This window comes from Castor canadensis, chromosome 13, assembly GCF_047511655.1.
Source record: "Castor canadensis chromosome 13, mCasCan1.hap1v2, whole genome shotgun sequence".
Taxonomy (NCBI): domain Eukaryota; kingdom Metazoa; phylum Chordata; class Mammalia; order Rodentia; family Castoridae; genus Castor; species Castor canadensis.
Window position 1 is genome coordinate 70,474,021 of NC_133398.1, and position 26,036 is coordinate 70,500,056.

General features: G+C 40.6%; 1 protein-coding gene across 2 annotated transcripts in view; it reads right to left on the reverse strand.

The window, feature by feature from the left end:
* Dock8 (dedicator of cytokinesis 8) overlaps positions 1–26,036 on the reverse strand; it is a 216,514-nt gene that overhangs the window by 9,837 nt on the left and 180,641 nt on the right. For both annotated transcript variants that reach the window (XM_074051975.1, XM_020186256.2), the window contains 13 exons: positions 25,260–25,347; positions 20,803–20,899; positions 19,373–19,507; positions 18,110–18,262; positions 16,788–16,946; positions 15,584–15,684; positions 14,644–14,836; positions 9,879–10,022; positions 8,535–8,666; positions 7,957–8,091; positions 6,486–6,575; positions 3,452–3,688; positions 342–485 (listed from right to left, as the gene is read on the reverse strand). In XM_074051975.1, coding sequence (XP_073908076.1) covers positions 342–485; positions 3,452–3,688; positions 6,486–6,575; positions 7,957–8,091; positions 8,535–8,666; positions 9,879–10,022; positions 14,644–14,836; positions 15,584–15,684; positions 16,788–16,946; positions 18,110–18,262; positions 19,373–19,507; positions 20,803–20,899; positions 25,260–25,347 — 1,808 coding nt within the window. The remainder of the gene's footprint in view (positions 1–341; positions 486–3,451; positions 3,689–6,485; positions 6,576–7,956; positions 8,092–8,534; positions 8,667–9,878; positions 10,023–14,643; positions 14,837–15,583; positions 15,685–16,787; positions 16,947–18,109; positions 18,263–19,372; positions 19,508–20,802; positions 20,900–25,259; positions 25,348–26,036) is intronic.

A 26,036-nucleotide genomic window follows, 5' to 3' on the forward strand; every position in this document is an offset into this window, starting at 1 on the left:
GTTTCAAGGCATGTGACAACTTTGTGTAACCTGGGCATGGCTCAGCACGCTTTGAGAGGACTACGAGTCCTGCCAGGTCTGGACTTAAAACACTTGTCTGAGAAAATGGTACTCCTTAAACCTGGTCCTCTCACCTCTAGGACTTCTTTTCTACCTTGGGTTATTAAATGAAGACGAAGAGGCCTCCTAAAAGTTTTCTAAACTGTACAAGTGTTGAGGCTAAGTTTAGGAATATTGTTTGTATGCAGATCAGACTCTTGATCAACCCCAAAGAAGAAGGTGTAGACAGAAAGGCCAAAATACTAACACTGGCTGAACTGCCGGCAGTTGGTTCTGCTTACCTGGTTTACAGTGGCCCCGACAGAGCCTTGCAGTACCATCTGAAGCATCTTTGCATCTGGAGGCTCCTGGTGAATGGCCACTGCTAGCTGAAGAGTCTTTTTCTTCATATCTTCTATGGCAACTTCAATCGGAGTCAAAACAAACTGAACATAAGATATAAATGTAGGGAAGTCACTGTCTGCTCTCAAAGGCCATGGACAAACCTGAAGCTATGACGGAGAGAGAGCATGTGGATTTGATGAAGCACTTGAGGAAAGACTTTCAGAGAAATTTGAGATAATCTGAATTGGGTAGGAAGAAGGAAGGGCCTAGTATTTCTTGAATACTTACAGGTTCAAGGAACTTCACACTCATTTATCGTGTACTCCATTAAACAGTCTTCCTATGCTCTACATTTTACAGTCAAAGGGGGGAATTTATAAGGATAAGTAAGTTCTACAGAATAACATAGGTAGTGAGTGGGAAGTCCTTATTTGATCATAGTGATGTCTACATTCAAAGTCTGCATTCTTTCTATATTGTTAGGTTTCCTTTGCTATACTTGACAAGTTACTCAAGTTACAAAGGGAAAGCATAGCACTCAAGATTTTCCTGCTCATCATCACACAAGTTTTTGGCCTCACTTGTGCCATTCTCAACTCACCATGAAGGTGATTCCTAATAAAGGGAATTCTCTTCAAGGTCAATCTAGTTACTATGTTCTGTTGGTCTGGGGTGGGGTTCTTCCTGAATGTGATGGGTTAAATCTTTTTCCCCCAAGTTCATATGTCAGTCAAACTCCTAACCTCCAGTAGCTGTGAATGAGGCTTTATTTGGAGTTAGGGTCTTCAATGAGGTAATCGAGTTAAACTGGTGTTTGTATAAGAAGAGGAGTTCAGGGCACACGTGTGTACAGAGAAAAGATAACGTGAGTAGACTCAAGAAGAAGACATCTATTTACATGCCAACGAGAGAGGCCTGGAACAGATTCTCCCTCACACCCTTAGAAAGAACCAACCTGCCAAAACCTTGAATTTGGACCTCCCAGCTTCCAGAACTGTGAGACCAAAAATTTCTGTTGTTTTGGGTGGGGCTGGAGGGGTCCCTCTGGTACTGGGGTTTGAATTCAGTGGCTTGTGCTAGCTAGACAAGCACTCTACCACTTGAGTCATACCCCCAAGCCCTTTTTCCTAGCTATTTTTCAAAGAGGGTCTTGTATTTTTTGCCTGAGCTGGCCTGGACTGTGATCCTCCTATATACGCCTCCTGCGTATCTGGGATGACAGGGGTACACCAAGCCAAGCTATTGGTTGAGAAGGAATCTTGGTAAATTTTTGCCTGGACTGACCTTGCACATCAATCTTCCTGATCTTTGCCTCTGAGTAGCTGTGGTTGGAGGTATGAGCCACTGTGCCTAAGCTCATTTCTGTTCTTTGAGCTATCCAGTCTGTGGTACTGTTATGTAGCCCTAATAAATGAATACACAAGGTCCTTGGAGAGTTGCAGATGACTAAGAAAAGTTGTGAGACTACTTTAGGGGCAATGGATTGATTTCTGTGCTGTACCTAGAATGTCTTAGTGTTCAAAAGTCCAAAATGATAAGAAATACAGTAGATGTCTTCTAAACAAAGTTCTCTTGGCTGAATTCCCAGGCCAGGCTCCCTCTGAGGGGTTCCCCTGCTCAACCCCTGCTGCTCCTGCCTGATGAAGTAGACCATCTGCTAGCTGACGACTTGATTATGCCTGTTATACTTGTTATTTTAATGACCTAATCTAATTAAATAATGCCTAAACTGATGAACTATGGGTGTGGAAAGAAAGAGTTGTTTCTATGAAAACCAAACTGAATGCTTGGGCAAGACATTATGAAAGTGGTTTGCTATAAAAATTCCTGTCATATTAGGTGTGCACAAGACAACTATAAAAGGCTAGGGAGAAAATCATAAAAACCCAGAGGCTTTCTGCTCTGATACTGTTTAACGAGGATTTTTAAGATCTCAGTCTGCTTTTAGAAAACAAAACTGACAGTCATAGACAATTCCCTATGATGTGATTTATTCAAGGAGGACAAGGCTGGATTGACACCAGTCAGCCCGTAACTACAGAGCAGACCATGGCCCTATATAAAAAGGATGGCATTTAAAGGTACATGAAGGTATTTTAAAGAAAAAAATATTTATGGCATATATAATTTTGAAAGTTTCTGTGGTTTGAGACTTTCTTGATGGGTCCTACTATGATGGAAAAGTCTTCTACTGTAATAGAGATCTTTCTTGCCAATAGAGAGGTGAAGAAACTAGAGACAAGTAGCTTATGCAAAGTCACAGAAGTCAGCTGGTCACTTGTCTACCTAGTACCTGCTTATAGCACACTAACAACTTAGGAGGCTGCTTTCTTGTGGTTCTTGTCTCCACCAATTAACAACATAACTGTGCCTTAATCACCTGTGATCTTTTAGACATTTAAAATTTTTATATGAAATATTCAAAATTTAAATAGTCATCTCTTAGAATCCAGGAGGAACTGGTTCCAGGCCCCCCACAGATAGCAAAAGCTAAGGATGCTCAAGTGTTTTTTTTTAATATAAAATGTTTTAGTATTTGCACATCCTCACTGTACTGTAAATCATACATAGGTTACTTACCTATAAAGTATTTTCCTTTTCATACAAGGAAAATACTATGTAAATAGTTATTCTACTGTATTGTTTAGAGAATAATGACAAGAAAAACAATCTGTATGTGTTCAATACAGACACAATTTTTTTTTACTATTTTAATCTATGATTGGTTGACTCCACAGATGTGGAACCCAAGGACAAAAAGGGCCAAACATAGATGCATTTTATATGTTTATAATTAAAATGGAAATAAATACTAAATATTGCAATTAAATATGTAAACATCTTTATACTAGAGATACAACCTTAAAGTGTTAAAAATTTCAGACAAAATAGTGCTATAAAGCATGTAGCTGCCTCAATGGAGCACCCTGGCACCATGAAAACAAGAGGATAATTCTATAATAATATTTCAAGTGCAATCTTTATCTCATGAAGTTTGCATGAGGGAGCCTCAGGTGTGTGTCCCAGGCCCTCTCTCGGGGTGACCATTCCTCCCTCACTACATTACCTCCTCCTTCTGGATGACTCTGATCCTGGTCTTGATGTAGGGGAAGGCATGCATGGTGGTCAGGACCGTGTTCCTCCGGTATTGCTCGTGCAGCTCTCCCCGAGGCCGCCCCTCCAGGGTGAACGGGGTGGTGTACATGAACCTCCGCAGGTTGAAATTCTTCTCAAAGTAGGTTACCCTGTCTTTCATCTCATACTCATCAAAGTAGGGCTCCACAAAAGTGATCTGTATGTAGGCCTGTGGGGGAAAGGCAAGGGCAAGGAGGAGGTGAACCACTCTGCAAACAAGATCCATGAGGCCCTTGAGGGGCACAGCACTCAGCCCTCAGTGGGTCAGGTGGGAATTCAGAACCATCATTCCTCTCGATACCCCATGTGCCTGTGGGAAGACGCAGGTCCACCAGCTGCTCCCTCTGAGTTCACAAACTGATCCAACAGCAGCCTCAGTGCAGGAGTTTGCAAACTGCTATTCCAGGGGCAAACTTTCCTTTGTTTATCTGCCATGATCATGACATACTTACTAGAAAGGACGAATAGTCAAACTAAGAACACTAATAACACCCAGTGCTGGCAAGGATGGAGTGTGGCTAAAACTTTCATGCATGGATGGGGGAGTCCAAATGTTCATCCACTTTACAAAACAAGTTACCGGTTTCTAATATAAATGGCCACGATCCACACAACGCAGGAATCCCACGCCTACGTGAGTGCCAAAGAGAAATGAAAACTTATTTTAGCATGAAAACCTGTACACGACTGTCGACAGTAGTGCTGTTCACAACAGATGAAAATCAGAAACAGACCAAATGTTCCTCCAGTGGGGAAGGGGTAAGCAAACAGTAGTACATCCACACAAGTACGTACTACACGACAAGGCAAAGGAGCATGGATGAATCTCAGCTTTGAAAGACTGTGGTTCCATTTATTTACTGTATCATTCCATCTATATATTTTCTAGAAAAGTTAAACCTACGCAAACAATATAGAGCAGTGATTTGTGGGGGCTGAAAGTAGATAATAACTACAAAGAGGCATGTGGAAATATCTTAACTATGGTCGTGGTTACTTGGATTTGTCAACACTTACCTAACTAAACACCAAAGTTGTGAATTTCACTTCATATGTCTAATTTAAGTGAAATGGGCACTTACTAATGAAGAAGACTTCTTCAAAAAAAATTAAAGAAGAATGGCAATGAGTGCAGACACTAGAACACCCACCCAGTGAAGTGGATGGGCGGGGTCACTGACCTCAGACCATAAATCACTACTTAGTATAATGAAATCTGGTTGTAATTCTGGGTTCAAACTTTCATTCCAAGCTCTCGCAACCTACCTTGGGGATTTTAAAAGAGAGGAAGGCCCCTAGTGTCAGGGAGGTCACAGTAGGCACCCAGCCAATCCTATCTTTCAAGGGCTCTAAACACTTTTGTCTGAAGCTCGGTCCAACTTTTATCAGTTACTACTTTCAAGCCTAGACTGGAGAATGTGTCTTTCATGAGCAAGTGTTCTGACAAATGCAGAAAAACAAACTCTTCAACTTGGCCAATTCTTCCTTGTTTGTAGCATCTATCTCTATAATATTGAGAAAATAGGACTAAGGAAAGTCCTGTCCCCTAATATTGGGAAACAGGACTACGAAAAGTTTGGACTTTTCATGTTACAAGTCTCTCAGATGGTGACTGGTCCTCTGTCCCAGCCCTCAATAACACCATGCACCTGCATTATTTCCCTCACAGTCTAGAACATCTCACCTGTCAGCAAAGGGACTCAGCAGGCAGATATCAGCCTGTGATACAATAAGGGACAGGTTTGGTCTTTGTCCCTATTTCCTGACAAAGCTTCAAAGACTCTTGGAATTTCCTGAACATTAGGACTCTGTCTTATGCTGATGAAGTGACTGTGGTGGGCCTCTGCATAGTTTCAGGTGGTCACCAAAGAGACCAAACATGTAAGTAGAGAGTTGGAATTTTGGGCTAGCCTGACCTCTGGAGAAAGGAGGTAGAGATTGTGTTTAATCATGAGGTCTTTGATTTAATCAACCACGCTTGTGTAAGAAAACCCCATTAAAAACTCTGGATGCCCCAAGATTGGTTGGGATTTCCTGGTGGGTGAATATGCTGATGTACCAGGAAGGCAATGAACCTGGATCCCACACAGAAAGGGCACAGAAACTGTGCTCCTTCTCAGACCTTGATCTATGAGTACTTTTATTACATAACTGCAGTCGGAAGTATAGCGCTGTTTGAATTGTGGGAGTCACTTAAGTGAATTATTTAAAACCCTCAAATTTGTAGATGTGTGGGTGGCCTGGGAACCCCAGTTGAGGATGGCACCTGAAGTAAGGGTCATTTTATGGAGGACAAAGCCTTGAACTTGTGAAATTTGCTGCACCTGGGTGGTTAGTGTCAGAATTGCAGTGCACTCAGTTGGGGGTGAGAAAGAACACACCCTTGTGTGGAAGTGAGAAAACTGTTGCCAGGCCCTTCAGGTCCTTCCTCCAATAGCGCAGCAATCCAGCACGTGGCTGGAAGGAATTACATATGGGCTAAAGAAGGGTGCCAGGAAATGTTGTCAGGGAGGAGTTGGCATTTTTAAAACATGTTTTAAAGAAGAGTTTAAAGGTTTTATAGAAAGCTAGAAAAGAGCAGTGATTAAGCATATGGGTTTTGGGGTCAGAACCCACATTGGAGTCCTGGCTCTGCCTCTGACATGATCTTGAAATCTTACTCAACCTTTCTATGCCTCAATTTTCTCATCTATAAAATATGAACAACCAAACCTATTCCTAAGGATGAAATAAGACAATGTACACAAAGGGTCTTATGCAGTGTCAAGTACACAGCTAGTGCTGTATTATAATTTCTGCCTTTGAGGATGTTTTCCTTAAGACCTAATCAACTAGTAGTTGAGTCTTGAAAAAAATGTTTGGTTGCATTTAAATCACTTGGAGAGTCCAGACAGAAGAGGTCATTTGTGTTCTCAGAATAAGAGGATTCTCAGACTGATGGTAATTTTAGCAAATTTTCTCTGTACCTTGTTAGGATCCAACTTGCTTTTGTCCACAGGAGCAGAGTCTTTTATCACTTCCACAAATTCTGCACCGAAACACTGGCCATAAAATCCCTAGACAGAAGGAACCAACAGTTTTTGAAAGTTATTTTAACATAATGCAATGCTTTGTCTTCTCAGAAGTGGAATAAGTTTGGAACAAGTGCAAGGGAAAATTTATTCATTGATTACTGAGAGTCCCTCTGAGCTAACCAGCAAAGTTCAGCATTTCCTGAGACATAAATAAAAATCTAAGGAAGTCCAGCACTGTCAACTGATCTATGCTTTCCTTCAGTATGTATGCTTGGTATCAAATTCAAGCAACATCATCACATTTTCTGAGGCCTCTTCAGAGGCATGGCACTGTCTACTTCTTTCCTTTTGTTCCCTGGGAACTTGGAAGTCACCAGGCTTCCCACAATGTGGCAAGCCATCTTGTACAAGAAGACAAAATGTATACTCCTAATTCTAAGTAGGGGACAAAGTATTAGGGAACCAAGTGGCCTGGGTCACTAAAACGCTATTTTTTTTTTTTTCTCATGAGCTGAATAATTGAGCAATTCTCCCAAACACAGCTTTCTTGAGTTAAGTTTTCTTGTCTTTTTGGCAGAGATGAATAATACAAGGAGCAATTAGGTAACAAAAGTATTTAAATTTTTACAGTCATAAGAGGGCCTATATTCAAAACAATAACAAGAAAGCTTCAGAAGAGAACCTTTGGTTAGAGGTCAGCAGGTCAGGGAACCTCAGCCTAAGAGGATTTTATTTTGGGGGGACCTCTTGACTTTTTTCCTAGGTTCTTAGTGCTTAGCCCTCTCAACATCTGTTTTTTTGTTTGCTTTTCTTTTCTGACTTTTCTCTTTGCTGTTTCTTTTCCCCCACTCTGCCAGCCTTCCCTGCAAGAACATGCTGCTTTTTTCTGTTACACTAAGGACCAAGGGTACATGGCAGTTGGAGTTGGGGCTGTTCATAGCCCATGGGATAGCTACTATGGAGTACTTATCAGAATGGAATGTGTTGTCCAGTGACAGGAAAAGGACAACCACACTGTTTTCTGGGGGTGAGGGGATGGGAGGATGACTCAGTAGTTTGATCAAATTATTTCAAAGTCAAGATGCTAACCTTCAAGCTTAAATCTCTATGACTCCATATCTGTTAATAATATATTACTAACATTTAGAAAGGCTTATAAGAGAGCATGTGATATTGACTGATTTTTATATAGACTTAAAAAATAATGTTTGTGATATAAATGGAAAAAAATTGAAAAACAGGGGAAAACTATCTAAATTTTGCTTTATCCTGATGATTTTACCTAATACCTTCATGTTACAAAATGTAATGTGGAAAAATTTATATATAGTTCAATGCTGAATACTTAATTTTGTTTTGTAATCATCACCTGAACTAGTTTTTGTAAAGTATACAATGTGACACATAGAATCACTCTTCTTACCTCCAGTCTGTGGGAGATCTCAGGAAGCTTTGTAATTGCAGGCTCTTTGTAAACAAATTCCTGCTCATCCAAATCCCCAAATTTGGCTCCATAGAAACCAACTCGGAAGTAGGTTCCAAACATTCTCTTATGATCCTGTTAAAAGAAGAAAACCTCTCTTTCAGTATGTAATTCCTGAGGGTCCATTGGATAAAAGGGTATTTTAACTGTGTTACAAACATTTTACCCTGACAGCTGATGTAAACAGACATCCCTCTGTTAAGCAAATTTAATATTTAATAGAATAAACTTTTGAAATAATAAAATAAATCTTTTGAAAATTTTCTGGGACCTCATTTAAACGAATTTAAAGGATTCTCACATTTCCTGGCTATAAAGGACTTCAAGCTGCCTCCTTTCACACCCTGAATTCTGTGCCTTTGTCAATTTCTGTGCCTTTTCTGTCTGATGGGTAAGAGCTACAATAATGATGCACTCAAGGCAAATCAGTCTATAGAGAGGAAGGAGGGCTGAGCATGATAGGGACAGAGGCACCTGCCACTAGGTAGCAATACCCATTAACCAGGATCCCCAGCTACCTTGCTAATGATGTTTTCAAAAGCCTTCTGCAGCTTGTCATGAGTGGATGTCAGTTTCCGGAAGTCTCGATGAGCTTCCAGGATGGGGATGACCAGCTTGTAGACCTCGTTAACTGTCTCGTACAAGCCTCCCTTGGAAAAAGAAGAGAATCAAAAAGAATTTAAGGCATTGGAAACTTACGAAGGGCAATCTGAGTTTATTATGCACATGGTGTGCTGGAGAGGGAACTTGGTGTTACATCACAGTGTTTTACAAGGTAGGGGTGCTGCGTGAGCATATTTGGGAGAGTCAGCTTGCAAACTGAACCAGGTACATTGCTAAATGGTCCTGGTTAGTGATGTTCAATAGGAAGAATGGCTTTTACAGACTAGAAATGGGGGAGAAGATGGGCAGCAGGACTAAGGGAGGCTCAAAGCAGCTCTTATGGATTTCAGTCTCGTCAGAGGTCCTCCTCTAGCCAGATGCTTAATGTAGGTGTCGAGGAAGTTAATAGGACTCTATCAGATTGATTTTCTAGAATTTCAGGAAAACAAGAGTATATTGGCCGTTTTTAGTATCCTGAAATAGAAATCAGGGGGAAAAAGGAAGATGGTTAAAAACAATAATTAAAATATATGGAAGTTATAGGGAGAAAAGTTGGAGATGAGAAGTAGAGAATAAAACATAATATAGGGATGAAAACAGAATTGGGTGAGCTAAATAAAGTGAAGTATGAAATATTTACTTGGCTTGCAATGTGGGGAAGAGAGAGGTGATTAAAATGGGAATGGATGAGAGACTTTTCCCCTTGCCTTGAATCTGAGTGTCTTAGCAGTGTTCAGATCCAGGTTAGGTCAATGAGGGGAGTCTCAATGGCCCCTGGCTCCCCATTTCTCTGAGCTGCTCAGTTGTATGGCTCCTGAAGATGACTCAGTTGCAGGGATGGAATATAGCATGGATTCCTGCCTTTCTCTTTGCTCCTCCCCAAATTTTTATTTCTATGAGAGGAGAAATGAGGGAGTGAGAACATGCCTCATCATTTATTGTGTAACCCTGGGCAAGCCATTTCACCTCTCAGGCTCAGTTTCCACCCTTATTAAAAGGAAATAATGCTGTGAAACCACTGCCCAGCCTATGAGGATGCAGTGAAAACCAGAATGTTCCAGTGATGAAAGGCTTTCTCACCTCCCTTGCAGAGCTGATGCAATTTGTGGACATCAAAGTTCTCACTGGGCTGAGCCACAGGCATCCAGCCAGGCCTGCCTTGCAGGTGTGAAGTGTGTGAAGTGGGGTGGACGGCGCTGTTAAGATTGGTCATTCCCGGCAGCCCAAGTTTAGACCTGGCACACCCTGTGGACACTGACCGTGCTGAAGAGCTCCGCGGCCTGCTCCAGGAGGCCCACCAAGCCACACTCCGTGAAGTACCGTCCTGAGCATACCCCATCCTCATCGGGAGACAAGGTGTCTTCAGAGATGGCAGACTCCTCCAGCACATTGGAAGAAATACTCTGCAAGAGGTCACAGAATTTGCCCAGAGAACATGGGAACCTGGCTATTAGGGGGCCACAGGAACCCAGAATGAAGGAATGAGGAAGCTGTCACTTACCGATCCTCACCAAGGCTGTGATTACTGCAGGTATATAATTCCACCCAGACGAGTTTCTGACTGCCATTCATTTTGAAAGGTCACACTGAGTGACCTACCTTCAAACCCTCCAGCTTCCTTTTCCTCTTAACTTAATCAGATGTTTTGTAAAGGACACTTTCCTCAGGGAAAGAACAGTTGATCAGAATCAGCCCTACCTTAGCAAAAAAAACCCCCTAAGAGACAAGCAGGGTTGTCTCTTGGCTTTTAAAAGGCAAAAGCCAATGGACAGTTGACTAGGCCTCTGGTGTCACGAGCTGAGTTGAGTGAATCCCTGATTTTTGGGGGTGTTTTGCTGAATAATACTGCTACTAGTTTCATGACTTTCAAATAAATATCCAACATATATGACAACAGCAAATGAGGATGTCTTCGTTATGGGGAATTTTTTATGGCAGTATAGCACTTACTGATTTTTTTCCCCCACAGATTTTGTTTCTATATATTTTTCATTTATATAGACTACAGGCTTTATATCCCCTAGCAGGGAATGTGGTTTGGGTTGCTAAAATGAAAAACTCAGGGCACAAAATTTAAGGAGGTATTCACTTTCAGCATCATGAAAGTGCTGATCTTATACTTGCTTGATCCTAAGAGCGAGGATATACTTACATTTTATGCTTTGTGTACCCACTGGCCTCACCTAAGCTCTGACCCTGGCAGTGACTATAATACTCTTGACAGATGAAGAGTCATTTTTTTTTTTCTTGGTTCATAGCTATGGAAGAAATGCATATGGACTATAAGAGAAACGGGAAACCTTCACAGTTTAGGGATTGCAGACGATTAACACATATATCACTTCTCCCTACTGATGTACATATGGCAGGCATAACTAATCAATTCTAGTAGTCTTTTTCCTGGAACTTGGATATAGTCTCAAAATTCTCTCAGCATAGTATCAGTTGATCAGAGGTGGCTTGTGAAGTGAAAGCTTCCTGACTCTGCTCTGACTAACAAGATGTAGAGAATAAACTTTTACAATCAATTAGGGGATAGGTGTTAAAGCCTATCCCTTCCCCTCCAATATTATAATGTAGTTTTAGGAGTACTGGTGGAGTTTCTTGAAGTCTTTTCTTCCACACCTGGACTATCTGTTATGATCTATCTGAATTGGAGATAACAGAAGATCCAAGAAATTCAGTTGACAGAATTTAATAACTCAGAAAATTAGTTGTAGTAGAATTGCATGAGATTTTCTACAAGTAGAGGAACAGATATGAAGCTAGTTATTAGCTGTAGTCAGAGGAAAAATATTCTGGGCAGACATCCCTGGCTTCAGATTTAGGGAGGTAAATGTAACAGCAGTATCTGAGAATGTGTCTATATCTACATTTGTGAAATAAACATTGCGCTCTAGGGCACAGAATTTCAATGATCTCAGTTTCTTGGAATCCAATGACCTCAAAGTTAGTTATTTCTGCACAGATTTATCTCTAGTTTACAAGTCTTTTCCAAAGGATTAACTTTATTGGGACAGCACATGGTTGAAAACTAAAGCAAAGAGCATTTAAGAAATCACCAGTAGATAATCTGTTAACACTGTCCAGAATTCCTTCATCCTTCTATAACATAAAGCATCCTAATTATCTTTTGAGGATCACTCATAATTTTAGTTTGGACTTGTGCCTCTGGCTCAGCCAATCAGAACACTTCATTTCTTTGGCCAGTATAATTGGCTTAGGTCTGATCTTATGACCCAGTGGGAACCAATAAGGTATCCTGAGACTTTCTCTGCAACTACTAGAAATGAGGTAACTCTCTTTTCTCCTGGACTTGAACTTGGAGAGGGAAACCTAAACCTGACTTAATCAGTGTGGGAAGCCTGTGAAGAATGATGCCTACACAACAGAAGGCCCAGACAGGAGGTAGTGATGACACTGAGGTTTGATGGCTTTGTTTGAGTCTCTAGTTCTAGTTTGGGAAGTACTACTACAGGCTTACCTTCCTCATGCAAGCTGAAGTAATGCCTGTTTTACCTTAGGTAGTCAGGATTTTCTTTCACTTTGCAAAGTGATTTAGTATGTCTCATTTGAAAGAAATAAGAATTCACCCATAAGGATCAATGTAATTTGGCATAACTTCTGTATCTGAGAACATCTGCTCATCATGTAAATTACACCATGAAAGCCTAGCATTTCAGTTTCTTCTGTCTTCCTTTTCACCCTCTTCATCCTTTCTCTGACCCTTAATCTGGACCATATTATAAATGCTCACAGCAACTAGTGCCTTTTTATAACCGTATTTATCATAATTACAACTGAATAGAGAATAGAATAATTGGTTATATGATGTCTTTTTGGCTAGAATGCAAGCTCATAAGGACACAATAAATGCTCAATAAATCTTCTCTAAAAGAAGGAATGAATGGATAAAGATATATGAAAAGTTAGAGCTATATGCTGCCATGTAAACATAAGGTAGAGTTTTCTATTGGTTCTAGAATAACAATTTTTTGGTAGTACCAGAGTTGGACTTGGGCCTTATGCTTGCGAGGTGAGAGCTCTACCATTTCAGCCACTTCTCAGCCCTCACCCCCCTTTTTTAGCTATTTTTTTCAAACAGGGTCTTGCCTTTATGCCGTGACCAGCCTGGATTGCAATCCTAGTTATGCTCTCCGTGTAGCTGGGATGACAGGCACACACCACTGCCCAGCTTTTGTTGGTTGAGACGGGATCTTGCTGGGGACCTGGGCTGGTCTTCTAATGTTATCTACCTGATTGCCACCCCTCCCAATAGCTGGGATTACAGGTGTGAATCATGCACCCAGCCTGGAACAACAATTCTATTTCACCTGGGCATGTCTAATTATAAGTAAGTAAATTCTCATTATAAGCAAGTAAATTGAATTCTAAGTAAAATAAGAATAGTAAGGCTTATAAACATAAAAATAAAACAAAATACAATTAACACTTCACTGATTAAATGTTAAATAAATTATAGTTTCTGGGAAAAAGACATAAGAAAATTATAAGAACTAGTTTGGTAGATGAAATAAGAAAAGGGGATGATACAATTCAACATTACACAACAAACCTAAACATGTTCTGGGAATTGAAACAGTAATACTATAATACTTATCCTTGATAATATTAAGTGGCCAATTAAATTGGCTGAAAGAATCAGATGCACTTAAAATAATTTTTATAACTTTCTTATTCACTTTTATGTGATCCAAAATCAGATGTAATACTTTTATGCTTCTGGGTGAGAACTTAATAACTGGCTTTTATAACAAACATTTCTGAATTGAGAATAAAATGTATTTGCTGAGTATGAAATAATAGAATATTTTTGCTATTGAGGACTATAAGAAAGGGGAAACCCAGCTTTGCAGATGAGTGCTGCTCTGGAAACAAGAATCTCCTGGCTCCACCAGCAATAGTTTCGGTGACTTATTCTCTAATCCTGGGAAAGCTACTTTGAATTGTCCTTTCTTTCTGGTTCACAAAGCATCACAAAATTGTGTTGAAGAACAATAATGAGAACAAAGCCTTTCATAAAATCAGTCATGGAGATTCAAGCAAGAATAATACAAACACTTGTAAAGGACTTTTTAAGTCTGGCTTGAAAAATTCTATTACTATAGCTATTTGTTTGTGGCTTCAGTGATGGTCATCTCTACAAAGCATACTGCTCTTAAAAAAAGTACTCATAACACTGTTTCTGTTTTTATTTACTCTAAATACTGTATTACACTATGCAGTAAGAACAGTCCAAGTGGTAACTGCACATTGCAGTCTGAGCTAACTTTTAGGTCTGGCAGAAAATTTCCCCTTGCCAGCTATGGGTAATTTTCAGGTTATCCTCAGAAGATATTAATTCAGCCTTTTGTTTTCCCTCTCAGGTCAAATGGATTCTTTCCTAAGTTTGGGTCAGAAAGTGGGACCCTACAGAGCTGGGGAATGGATGAAAGGATTAGTCCATGAGGGAAATGATTTCTCCAGTGTTCAGGATTACTTTCCAAAAGCTTGTCAGTACACAGAGTCAACTACAAGTCATTGAGGAATGACCTTAGAAAAATTGCTCTCTCAGTCCCTCCACCTGTGAAGTGGGGACAATACCACCTTCTCTATCTACCTGCTCCTGCTTCACAGATTTATTGCTAAGGTCAAATGCATGCTAAAGTGTTTGACAATGTCTACCAAAGTTGACATACCAGTGTTGACTCTAGGAACCATTATTTTAAGCAACATTATTTTTAAAAGATTATAGGATTATAGGAGGCAAACATAATACATTAACAGGGGTTTTCAGCCATGGCACGATTGACGACCAGGATGTTTTGTAGTGGTGGACACTATCCTAACCACTGTAGAATGTTCGTCAGCATTCCTTGGTCTCTCCTTTTTGGAAGCCTGTAGCACCCATCCTTCTACCCCCAGTTGTAACCAAAATGCCCCGATCAGTTCACATGCCCCCATGCAAGAGGGAAACAAATGGTGGAGACACAGCTCTGAAGGAAAACCTAAACTTGCCCTCACCTGAAAGCTGACGCTGCCCACAGGCAGGTAGCTGTGGTCCTCCAGCATGCTCAGATACTCGGCCACTAAGGCCGCCGCGTGTACAAGGCACATGGCGGCCTCGGTGAAGCACTTCTTCTTCGTGTGTTTCTCTGCCATGTTCTGGAGCCAGGTCAGCCGCAGATCAGGAGATGTCTGGTAACTCTTTGCAATTCTGAGGACATATTGAGAAATAGTTTCAGGGGCAATTGATTAATAACACCTCTATACTGTATTGGGTTACCTTTTTTTTTTTTCCTCAAGAGTTTTTTTCCATACCTAAGATTTTTACCTATATCTTCAGAAAATGAGAGAAAAGGCAAACATTTTCAGGTAATTGTTTTATTCCTTGTTCAGAGAGTGCCAGACCCCAAGAGGTACACTTTGCAAAAACCATAAAAGAATAAAAGACCTGATAAAATGATGCCCTTTTCCATGGATGTCAAGCAATTCTTTCTTTTCTTTCTCTCAACATGATTACAGAAGACAAAAGTACTACACTTTTTATGATGGATCAGAACAATTTTGCCTCTGTAAGTAGTTTCTTTTGAACTCCTGAGCTGAAAGGCAAAGTTTTAAACTAAACAATAAAATATGATTTCTATAGTAAAACTGTATTATATATGGCTGAAGATAATTAGAATAAAACCACATAGGAAATAATTCATATAACAGTTGATAATTCTCTTATTCTATATGAAACAGAAGATAGTGCTATAAAATAAGGACCTCAGTTTCAATTAGGGTGGTCTTTCTAAAACATATATGAATCAACCCACTCTGAATGCTCAATTCCATATATATTTGTGGATGTCATCAAAACTGTTCTACCACATTACCTATGACAATTGCATTAGTAAGAACACTATGACAAATGCTAGACCCAAAGTGATGCCCTTTTGATTTTTATTAGGAAAATTACCTGTACATGAGATCCATAAGCATCTCAGGATCTTCCTGAAATTCCCTCATTTTCACTGTGTCATATAAAATGCTATTCAGATTGCAGAGTAGCTCCTCCACCTGCAAAAAAGTGTCAGCCCCTAAACAATCTTGGCTTTATTGTTCAGGGTAAAGAGTTAGGAGTACATTGAGAGCCCAGGGGGAGCCAGGGCAAGGCTTTGCTCAGAGAGAAGCAGAAAGCAGAAGTGGAGGAGCCTCTAGACTCGATCCTCTGTGGCATTCGTTGTCACAAATCTAGATCCTTTAGAGGCCAGATATGAGTTGGTCTTGGGCTTCATGAAGTAGCCCTGCATTCTCATATTATCTCCCTCCAAAACTTTTTGTTTAAATTAGTGTGAACTAGTTCCAGTTATTTGCAACCTAGAAAATTCTAACTTAACTCTATAAATGTCAGGGCTTATGTGGGAACCTACCAGAATAGGCTAGGAGTTGGAGCCAAAAGATAAAGGGGACATGTTTTATCTTTTAATTTATTCCATGGGTATTGCAACAAAGATGGAAGACACGACTGTTCTCATAAGTTTCCTTAGGACTAATCTTGTTCATTAGTTCTGACTTGGCCCTCCCTTACTTTCCAGTACTTACTAGTCAAACCCATCTCATTCCCATTCTTACACACAATTCTCACTCCTACTCATTATTCCCCTCTCACTTTTCCCCTGCCTAGCTGAATCCTACCCCAGCTGTTTAATCTGACCCTCTCCTTCCACCTTTCTGGATCACCAGATATTTATCAATAACCCCACTTTCCCACCACCCCCCATGCTGAGGGTGAAACCCAGGGCATTCTTCATGCTAGGCAAGTGCTTTACCACTGAGCTACATCCCCAGTCCACCCCTCCCTTTCTCTAACCTTACACAGTATTTACTTTCTTACCACACACTTAAGTTTGAGTTGTATTGTCTTGTCTCCTAATTGTTGTGAGATTAAACTTCCCAAATAGACTCTTGGCATCTCAAAGCTGGGGATGCTGGTGGAGGTCTACATTATATTTCCATTCCTCAAAGCACTGAGAGCATGTACATATTGGGCAGGTAGTAAATATGTGCAAATTATATATATAATATACAAATTACACATGTATAAGCATGTATATATGTACAAACATTTAATTGGTTGATCTCAAACTCACACATAAGACAAGGTATATTCATTGGTCTACCTGGGTGGGAAAAGGAGTTGTCTGCATGGCTGTATCCTCTTCTGAATAGGCCAAAATTGTCCTCAAGGATCTCCTCAGGTGCTCCTCATTAAAGTCGGGTGCTTTCCCCACCAAAGAAGCCAGAGACATGGTTACTTGCATCTTTACTCTTGCAAAGTTCTGTATCCAAAAAGTAAGAGACACTGAGCTAGTAAATAACTGAAAACCCAGTAGGCCCAGACACAAACAACTCCCCAGTGTTTCTTTTAGTCCAGTCTTAATCATCTCCTTTTCTCTCAATAAAATGTGAGCCACACTTTGCATGGGATTCTCATTATTGTTTATATGGTTTAGATAGATATTGCACTCACATAAATCTGCCAGGCTCCCTTTAAATTTTCATAGAGGACTGGGCTGCCTCCTTGCTGTGAGGCTGGAAGATTCTTATAAAATTGGGTCACAGAACATATCCTTTTGTGCCAAGATTCTTTGCCTGATACTTTATTTAAACTGCAAAGAGGAATGGGACCCCCAAGTCCAACATTTCTGAGATTTTGGACTTTAAGTAAGCAGATTTGTTTCTCTTTCCCTTCTGGATCATGGAAAAATATGGCTATCCCAAGGGCTTATGAGGAATGTCCTAAAGGCTTTTAAATAGTTATTCTAATATATTTTGATGACCAGAGTTTGGGGTATAGCTCAGTGGTAGAGCATGGATGTTGAGGTCTTGGGTTCAATCCCCAGAGGTTCTCCCCCACTCTCCAAAAAACCCTAAGGACCCTGCGTTTTGTCCACTGGCCAATTTATCTTTTAATATTACTTGAGCATGCTCACTAACATGACCACAAATAGGAAGTCCAGAAGAACATCGCTATATTTGTACAAGTAAAAGCAAAGGTTTACTGTTCTACCATGAAGCTGAAAGTCAAAGGATTCTTAGCTTCACTTCAAAGATCTAGAGAACACTGACTGTTTTAAAAATCTTTTTCCATGGTCATCCTGGTACCAGCCAGAAATGATCAATTCAGAATTTGCAAATAGGATGCAGTCATCTGAATCCTTAACCTCTCTGGTGTATTTGTTTCTATGGATGATAACTTTTTAAATCTACATATACTCTTTGCATCTGAGGGAACCATATTGATGAAACTACTTCACTCTCACTTTTAGATGCAAGTTTAGATGAAAATTGCTGCTCTCTAGCTACACACATAATTGTTTCTTTTCACAGGACACAGTAAAAGATGATACTGAGAAGTTTTCCTTAGATTTTTCTGTCTACCAATGCTTTGCATTGACATTCTCTCCTGACTCTAGGCCACCCAGCAGGGGAGAGCTCTTACACTGGTGGCGCCAAAACTGAAGCGCATGAGGAGGTAGAGTGTGGCGCAGGCTTGGCTCCGTGTGACATCCATACTGCTGCTGCAGTGGTGTAGCACTCGCTGACAAAGGTCCGCACACTGTTCCACCTCCTCCTCAAACAGCAAGTCTCCAAACTAGAAGAGACACAGGGGCCATTAGGCATCAGTTGGTACTGTCATAAGATCTCTGCACAGGGTGCCTGTTGAAATATGCAAATATATGCGTGGACAAGCAAAAAAGCCCGGAAGAGTTAATGCACTGCTCTGTAAAGATAATGAGCTACATGAGTCAGAAGCTAGATTTAAGCAATGACGTCGACTTAGGATTTAATTATGAGCCACACAACTTGGATCAGGGCTATGTGTCATTAACTTCATGGTTAGCCAGGTTGGTGAAGTCACAGCTTTGAAGGAATTCCTTGTGAGTTTCATGGGTTCCTTGGAAAATACTGGTGTCTAAGAAAGAGAAAATTATTGTAACAAATGACAGCAGAAGAATTTCACTTCTTAAATTGAAAAGAACCCACGTAGAAGATACCCACTGAAATTCTCCATAAAGTATAAAAGTAATCTGCATAAACTACTATCCAAAGATAGTGTATATTCTCAGGCTACCAGAAATTAACTTCTAAGCCTCCTACATTTGATCACCAGAATTTTATTGTAAGACTGATAATGAGCTGGGTGCTCATGGCTATAATCCTAACTATTTGGGAGGCCAAGATTGGGAGGATGGCAGTTTGTGGCCAGCTTGAGCATATAGTTCAATAGACCCCATCTCCAAAATAAACAGCGACATGGACTGGAGGTGAGACTCAAGCAGCAGAGACTTTGCAAGCAGAAAGTCCTGATGTCAAACTCCAGAACTACCAAAAAAACAAAACAAAAGACATAATGGGAGTCATGCATAAGGTTTAATCTCACTCTGATAGGGTATTAAAGAAAAAGGATGATATTGCAAAGTCACTCAATTGATTTTTGCTCTCATGTCATAGACTTTCAGTGAGTGGTCATTTCATATTTCTATAGTCAAGGCCACATTTCAAGTATGAGTGCCATTGTTTGGACTTTCCACAGTGAGTTTCTGCAGTCAGTGGATCTACTTTCTTCCTAGGAAGAAGGAAGACCTTTGCTCCATGTCAGTTAGTATACTCCATGTGTTTTGGTTCTTCTAAAGCGAGACACAAAGCTAGATGAGAATCTTACTTCTAATTAGGAGTAAGAAAACAAGTGTCCCATGTTTACCTTGGCAATGAGGGCACGGAGGGTTGCAAAGCAGTGAGTCAGGTAGGTGGTACTCTGATCGCAGCTCAGAGAATTCACCAGGACCTTCAGGACACCTCCCAGCAGGCTGTCTTTACAGTCCAGGGCTGAACTTGCCTAGGGGATGGAAGAATAGCGTCACTAAATCCATGCCCAGTGCCAGTGAGCTAACAGCTGAACACAGGAGTGGCTGCTGACAATCAGCATGGTGATCTGATGTTCCATTGTTCTCAGTTGACTGTCTTAGGGTTTGGTGAACCACCATATTGACAACCATGAAGGCTTAAGATCTATTTCCCAATGACTTTATTTCAAAACTCCCAATTGATTTGGGATTTGTGCCCAAATGAAGTTCTAAGGCTCCCTCTATCTTTGACCACAGCTTTTGGAATGTTCTTTCTTTGTGAGCTTCCCAATACAATAGGGGCTGATTGGTGGCAGCAATGCTTCTAAAGAGAAGCTTATTTATCAGCTATAGAAGGACTAACTACCAAGGATAATAACAAGTTTCAACTTTCTTGGAAAATTGCAAATGCATTGTGAGGTCTGGTGTTAGGTATATAGCATTCAAAGATGTGCTATATAAAGATATCATCAATGTGATACTAAGCATGTAAGTTATTAAAGATATCAAAGTCACCCTTGGATGCTTACGTCCCTTATATAAAGTAGCAGAGCATTTGCATATAACCTACACAAATCCTCCCATGTAATTTAAATCATCTCCAGATTACTTATAATAGCTAATAAAATATAAATGTTATGCAAATAATTGTTACACTGTTGTTTGGGAAATAATGGTGAGAAAAAGTCTGTACATCTTCAATATAGATGAAATGTTTTTCCTGAATAGTTTTGATCATGGTTGGTTGAGTCTGAGGATGTGGAATCTATGGATATGGAGGAGCGACTGTACCCTGCTACAGCAAGGATGGCAACTTCATGGAGCAATGACTTTCCTTCAGCAATCTGAGTATAAAACAGACATCTCCTATTATACTTAACACTGTTTGATTCAGTCCAGTCATAAGAGCCCATGCTGGACACTGGTCATTATTCAATTCAAACTGATCCTTCAGAAGAATCCTAGTTACCATCCCTGTTCCAGATCCGAAACCAGCAGGCCACCATCCTCATTGCAGCTTGCCTCCTACTTAGGCCAATTTAACCATGAGGGTCAGCTCATTAAACACCTAGCTCTTTCCAAGTCAAAGAAGCCAGAGAATGTTTGGTATCTCTGGAATTTGTAAGGTGGAAGCTATTATAAGCAGTCAACTTCTCAACTTGACTTCTAAAAAGGCATTTTGGAATCGTGTTTACTTCTTTCACAATTTTGAATTAAGAATTCCTTTTTAAATTCCTCTAAACATATCCATGTCAAACAGATCAGATCAGGTGTTTGTTGTCCTTACCTGGATAATGTTTTCCTGCATATCCAGGATGATTAAATTTGCTTCAGTAGCCAGATTGCCGCTGACCAAGGCTTCCTGATCTAACTCTGCCTTTGTTCTAAGAAACAAAAACAGGTCAAATTAAAGCGCAAAGTTGGCTGGGTTCCAACGATGGCAATCTATACGCCAGGTCACAAAGAATTCTTTAGAATAGTCAACCCTGAAATGAAAATAAGGCAGTTGGCCTCAAGTAACTAAGGAGCGTAGGTGTTTTCTGAGACTTGTGTCTGGTTAGAAAGATTGCCTAGGTAAAAGTTCTCAGGGCATCCTCTTCTCTACCATTAACAATGATGACAATTATAATAAAAACCAAAATGTGCAGAGAAGCAATCATTGGTTGCTACTAGCCAATAGGTGAGCCCATCAGATTGTTGCCTAAAGCCTCAAGGCCCCGCCTGCAGCTCATGCATGAGAACGTCTCTGGATCTGAGGGAGGGGAAGCCCCTGCAACACACTGGAGAGACTGGGTGCCATGTGAACCTGGCAAACACAAGGGTGCTGCATGAGAAAAGGGTGATGCTTCAGAACCGGGACAGGGGAGATCAGTCTCTTGACTTCCCAAACACCACCTAGGATTGCTCAATCAAGTGTGGGACCCTCTGTTCTTTTCTGATAGGAAGGCTGCTTTCCTGTGGGAAGGGCCATCTAACATCCTGCTGGATGCTACTGGTTATTACCTACTAGGGAATGGGTGCTGCGTCTCCATCTGCTGTCCATTTAAAGGAATCAGTACCTATTATGCACCGGTCTATTCACTCTCACAAAGTCCAACTAAAGCTGGAAAACGATAAAGAGGTCCCCTCTTACCCACGGCTTTACTTTCAACAGTTCAGTTACCCATGATCAACTGCAGTCTGAAAATACCGAACGGAAGATTCCAGAAATAGACATTTAAACTGTGTGCCATTTTGAGTAGCTCACTGTCACGACCCATCTTGCCAGGTGAATTGTTGCTTCGTCCAGCATGCACATGCTGTGTGTGCTACCCATCCGTTAGTCACGTAGTTACTGTCTTGGTTATCAATAATACAGTGCTTGTAGGATTGGGTACCATCTGGGGTTTCAGGCATTCCTTGGTGTCTTAGAATGTATCCCTGTAGATAAAGGGACACTACTCTATTTTTGTATCACAATTCAAATTTAGTTTGGAGGAAATGGAGCTTTAAAAAAAATGACTTCCTAAAGATACTATGAAAGATGTTACCATGGGGGCTAGGGTACCATGTTATCCAAATGTCTTGGAGCAGTATTACCACTTAGCTGTCCTCTCTTCCCCACTGACCCAATAATAGGGGCACTGCCCTGTGTTTACACCACTGAGTGCTCAGAACAGTATCTCTGTGATGTTTAACTATTCTCACACTTATGACAGGCTCTCTGGTCCGAAACTGCTCAACATCTCATTTTCTCATTCTCCAAGTGAAAGTATTTGTGTAAAATAAGTGAAATCGAAAAGCTCTTATTAGTTTACTGATAGGTTTAAATTTAGAGCAAAGCTGTCCAATGGAGGCAATGGAGGCAGCATATATTATTTTAGATTTCTATGGCAGCCACACTGAAAAAGGCAAAAAGAAATGGATGATGTTAATTTTAATATATTTTATTCAACTTAATATGTCAGAGCCACTGTTAGTGTGTAATCAGTATAAAATCACCACTGACACATAAAATCTGGTGTGTATTTTTCATTTCTCTACATCTCAATTTGAACTAGCCACATTTTGTGAGTTACAGCTACAAGTGACTGGTGGTTACCATCATGGATGGTGCAAATCTAGTGTCCTGATCCGGTTTCCTCCATTTTTTTTTATTGTGGTAAAGTGCACATAAAACTTAACCATCTTAACCATAAGTGTCCAGTTCAGGGGTGTTACGTATGCCTATAGTGTCACCATGATGCGGCTGTCACTACCAATAAAAGCCTGCCAGCTATTCTGACTCTACCACTGGCTCTCAGTTTTACTAAATGATGAATCCGGGGTTCAGCACTGAACTAGGAGTCCAAATTTATAAGATTAATTTGGAATTAATGAAGATTCCAAATCCTCATTGACTATTACAAATTGATTGGTCTGGTGTACCTTTGGGCACTTTGAAACAGGAGGCTTTAAAAGCCCCACAGGTGAGGCTGGGCATGGTGACTCAAGCCTGTAATCCTAGATATTTGGGAGGTGGTGATTGGGAGAATTGTAAGTTTGAGACTAGCCTGGGTTAAAAATTCCGAGAGATCCCATTCTAACCAATGGCTGGGCAAGGTGGCTCATGCCTATCAGACTAGCTATGTAGGCAAACACAGATAGAAGGATTGAGGTCCAAGATGGCTTGGGCATAAATTGAGACCCTATTTCAAAAATAATAACATAAAAAGGGCTGGTGGAGTGGCTCAAGTGGTTGTGCACCTGCCTAGAAAGTACTGGGCCCTGAGTTCAACCCTCACCCCCAGTAGTGGTGCCATTAAAATAAGGTGATTCTTAGGTGCAACCCATGTTGGAAATTACTGCTCTAGCTGGGTGCCGGTAACTCACGCCTGTAATCCAGCTACTTGGGAGCCTGAGATCAGGAGGATCATGGTTTGAGGCCAGTCTGGGAAAATAATTAGTGAGAGCCCATCTCTAAAATAACCAGAGCAAAATGACTGGAGGTGTGACTCAAGCAGTAGGACAGCTGCTTTCCAAGTGTGAAGCTCTGTGTTAAAACACCACTGGGGAAACAAAAATTGCTGCCCTAAAAGAAACAGAGCCAAAATAATTGAAAAGCAATCTAAAAGGAGAAGGTGAAAGAAACTGTTACAATAATTACAAAAAAGTTTTCCAAATGGTGAAGTTGAGTAGCTGTAATCTTTTCTACAACATAGCTCCTGAAGGTTTTGCAGATGGGCATCATTGCTCTGGTCATGAGCAGACCACCAGGTAGCTCAGGGCTGAGGACTAACCTGGAGAGAACGGGCAAGTCCTGCACCGTAAGATCCAAAATTGTGTTGCTGCTGCCAGCAAAAGGGCAAGGTTCCCCAAACATCAATTTACTCAGCCCAGCCAAAACATGCCTTGGTAGGCTCTTTTTTAATCCTGAAGAATAGATGGCTAGCCAGGTAAGCAGTCTGCACCTACAAAGTGCCCGTTGTTGTTGTTATTGTATGCTGTCTGAACCAGAATGTGCAGACTTTCAGAACCAAGTATCTAGTTTAGGGAACTTAGAGCAAGAATACAATACACAAAGCAAACAGGCATTATTAATAAGACCAACAGCTGGGTTTTCTAAGTAACATAAGAAATGAAAATATGGTACTCCCTTTGATGTTTTAAAATAAATTTGATTCCCCAAAGTCTTATAAGTGGACTACAATTTATGATTCTTGCGGTAATGGAAAAGATATTAACTAATATTTACAAAACAACATTGTTATCCAAGTCTTCCCATCTCTCCCTTTGATGGGTGCTTCGTACACCATGGAGATGTACTACCTATGCCGTGTCAAGTGTGTGGGGTCTTAAACCATTCAATGTTTTGCTCAGTGAACCTTGGGATCCATTAAGCTACCTGCTGCTAAGAGACAGAGGAGATACACCCTGTGCCATATATATGGCGCATATTATAATTTAAGCAGTACTTTTCTTCTTTCACTTCTCTATAGTTTTTTCTGACCATAATACATACATATCAAAATAACTGAGTTCAAACCCCAGTACTGCTCCCTGCCCCCCAAGATACAAATTCATTGTTGGGAATACAGCAAAGTATAAGAAAGAAAACATCAATCACATAAACTCTCAACACCCCAAAGAAAAACACGATTAGTATTTTGGCAAATTTCTTTCTAGCCTCTTAAAAATACATTTACTATATTTATATTAAATTAGAAATTTGACATTATATTCCAAGATCAAGTGTCTGTCCTGCTTTTTGTTCACGTGATAGTTCATAAGCATTTCCCCATGTCATTAAAGTGATTTTGAAACATTTTAGCAACCTAATATTTTATTATATATTTCCTTACTTGTGAACATTTACAATGGTTCTAACTTTTTAGACAATTTCAAGTAATGCTGACATGAATAGCCTTAAATATACATCTTTGTTCCTGTTTCTATAATGAGAATATGGATTGGAAATGATGTGGTCTTGTGCACCTTGTCCTGTTTTCTCATTTTCCTGCTCCCCATCACCTGCTTTCACTAAGCTGAGGTTGCTAAATGCTAGTTTTCTTTAAAGCTTGTCTATGTGACACATTTTCAAAACTAGAAACCACAACTCCTCATACCTTTGAGCCTCCTGGGTCCCTGGATAACCACATGTACATAGAGAGTGATGTTTCATTTTCTAACCCTTGATGGATGCAGTTGTCTCAGTAATACAAGTAGCCTGGGAAAAATAGTTTTGAACTTTAAAGAAAAGCAGCACAAAATTGTTAAGTGACTCACTTATCTAGCTTCTCGTTAGCTTGCCGCCAATGTGTCTGCTCTTTCCTCCATCTCAAATTTTCATTTAGGCCTGGAAATCGGTCATTCCCTACAGTTAAGAAATGCATGATAGGAATTTGATTAGCACAAAACCTGCCAAGATAACTAGAAGTTCCGTCCTGAGCTCAACTTAGAGGACTCAGCACATTTCTTTGGTTAATTAGAGTCTGTATGGCTGCTGCAGAGTCAAAGCTGTCATGCCTATGTTTGGGGTGGTCTGTACCTTGGCTGGAGTCTTGGAAGAACCCCTGCCTTTCTGGGGTATCAGGGGGTTCCAGTGAAACTCTGTGAACTCTCACTGAACTGTTGGGAAGGAGAGTGGAGGTGTTGATTGAAGGTGACTGACCATCTCTGACAAAGTTCAGCTCCCTTCAGGTTCCTGACATTGGGCCCCACTGACTAGGAAAAGCTGTCAGTCTGTTTTACTGTAAGGCACAGTGAATAAGTCTAACAGCACCTGGCATTTCACTCTGTTCTAGAGTGACAAGCTCAGCCTTTTGAGGTTAACCCTAGTATGGTGGGGCTGTTGGAAGGCTGGAACCTTCTGAGGCTATTTTTGGGAAATGGTTCCATTCCAATAGTAGTATTTTGAATGATTTGGGGAGATGACCTTGGGCCCAGAGCTCTCCAGTTTCTTGGTCATGTTCTAGATTGACTTGTCAAATGTCCCTTAGAGAGGTTTCAAGCTTGAGGGAGCCACTTTCCACCTCATTCATGACTCATATTCTTGGATATGAC